Raw genomic sequence first — 1,575 nt, 5'->3', positions numbered from 1 at the left:
GGATAAATACATTCAAAATAACATTTTTTCATGGACCCTTAAAATACTACTGTGGATCCCCAATTTACTATTTTGCTTGCAGAGGCCTCCAAAAGTCTTACATGGACCCTGCCCCCCAGGGGTCATATTGATTCTGGTTGAGAACCACTGCTCTAGACCTACATTAAGGGACAGCTCATCTGTAGGGAACAGTATTCCTGCTACATACAGAAACTCCCTAGACCCATATCCAAAAGAAGGGTTATTCAACTGATTCTTACATCTATATACACTACGTACTGCTAGAAATAGTAACCAAATCTCCCTCAAATCCCACACTCCTGTCTTAGAAAAGATGAACACATTGCATATGTTCCCAAGTACAAGTGCAATCATAGAACTGCTGAGTCAGAGCTGAGGTTAAACAACAACAACAACAACAACAAGTACTGATTGAGAAACATTGTTTCCTCTCTCTGTCTCGTCAACCACGACTTTGATTGCTATCGTTCCTCCCAAACATGGAGCTGCATTAAACCTCCACCAAAACCCAACCAAGGGTTACAATGGGTCCACCAAGGATTACAATAAATGATATACTCGCCAAGATGCCTTACAGTGGGATTTGAATCTGAGACTTTATTGTCTGGGAACAAATTTCTTAACCATCCAACCATTCTGTGCATGCATGCTTACACAAGCTAGATTCACACAAGTACGTATACACAAGCATATTTCCACAAGGCGGCGAGCTGGCAGAAACGTTAGCACACCGGGCGAAATGCTTAGCGGTATTTTGTCTGTCTTTACGTTCTGAGTTCAATTTCCGCCGAGGTCAACTTTGCCTTTCATCCTTTCGGGGTAGATTAAATAAGTACCAGTTACGCACTGGGGTCGGTATAATCGACTTAATCCGTTTGTCTGTCCTTGTTTGTCCCCTCTGTGTGTAGCCCCTTGTGGGTAGTAAAGAAATAATACACAAGCATATTTCCATTGCATCCACATACAAAAACACACACATATGCATGCACACATTTATACATACACCAACATACTTCCATGCACACATACACACACACACAGAGTCAAACAGACATTTATAAAAAGATGGTCCTTACCTGTATGGAAGTCCTGTACCTCAGTTATTGTCTTGCCAGATGGTGTGTAGAATTCAAATTTAACTCTCTTAGTTTTATAGTCATACAATTCCTGTAAGACAAAATCTTAATAGATATGAATTCATATTATGGCAGTAATAAATATTAACAAGTATTGTGCGGGCAGGCATATGTGTGAGTGTGTATATATATTTATGGATATGTATGTGTTTATATATATATATATATATATATATATACACTTAAGTATATGCCCAGTCAGAGAGTGACCAATGGTTTGGCATCCATGGACCATTTCGCTTTATGGATGACTTGTCAGACTCTAATGGTGAAGGGATTATACCTCTTCTGACTGTGGAGGTAGGAATCCATTATGGTCAGTTAGTAAACAAAAGATGAGCCAAAGAATAAACCTTGCTGGTTGGTGAGGACGGGTTATATCATCATCAAAATCATCATCATCATCATCATCATCATC

General features: G+C 39.4%; 1 protein-coding gene across 1 annotated transcript in view; it reads right to left on the bottom strand.

Moving 5' to 3' along the window:
- LOC106883600 (uncharacterized) overlaps window positions 1–1,575 on the bottom strand; it is a 39,936-nt gene that overhangs the window by 14,776 nt on the left and 23,585 nt on the right. The window contains exon 7 of the mRNA XM_014934685.2: window positions 1,098–1,188. Within this exon, the coding sequence (XP_014790171.1) occupies window positions 1,098–1,188 (91 nt within the window). The remainder of the gene's footprint in view (window positions 1–1,097; window positions 1,189–1,575) is intronic.

Source organism: Octopus bimaculoides, chromosome 23 (genome assembly GCF_001194135.2).
Source record: "Octopus bimaculoides isolate UCB-OBI-ISO-001 chromosome 23, ASM119413v2, whole genome shotgun sequence".
NCBI lineage: Eukaryota > Metazoa > Mollusca > Cephalopoda > Octopoda > Octopodidae > Octopus > Octopus bimaculoides.
This window is presented reverse-complemented; position numbering and strand designations above follow the sequence as displayed.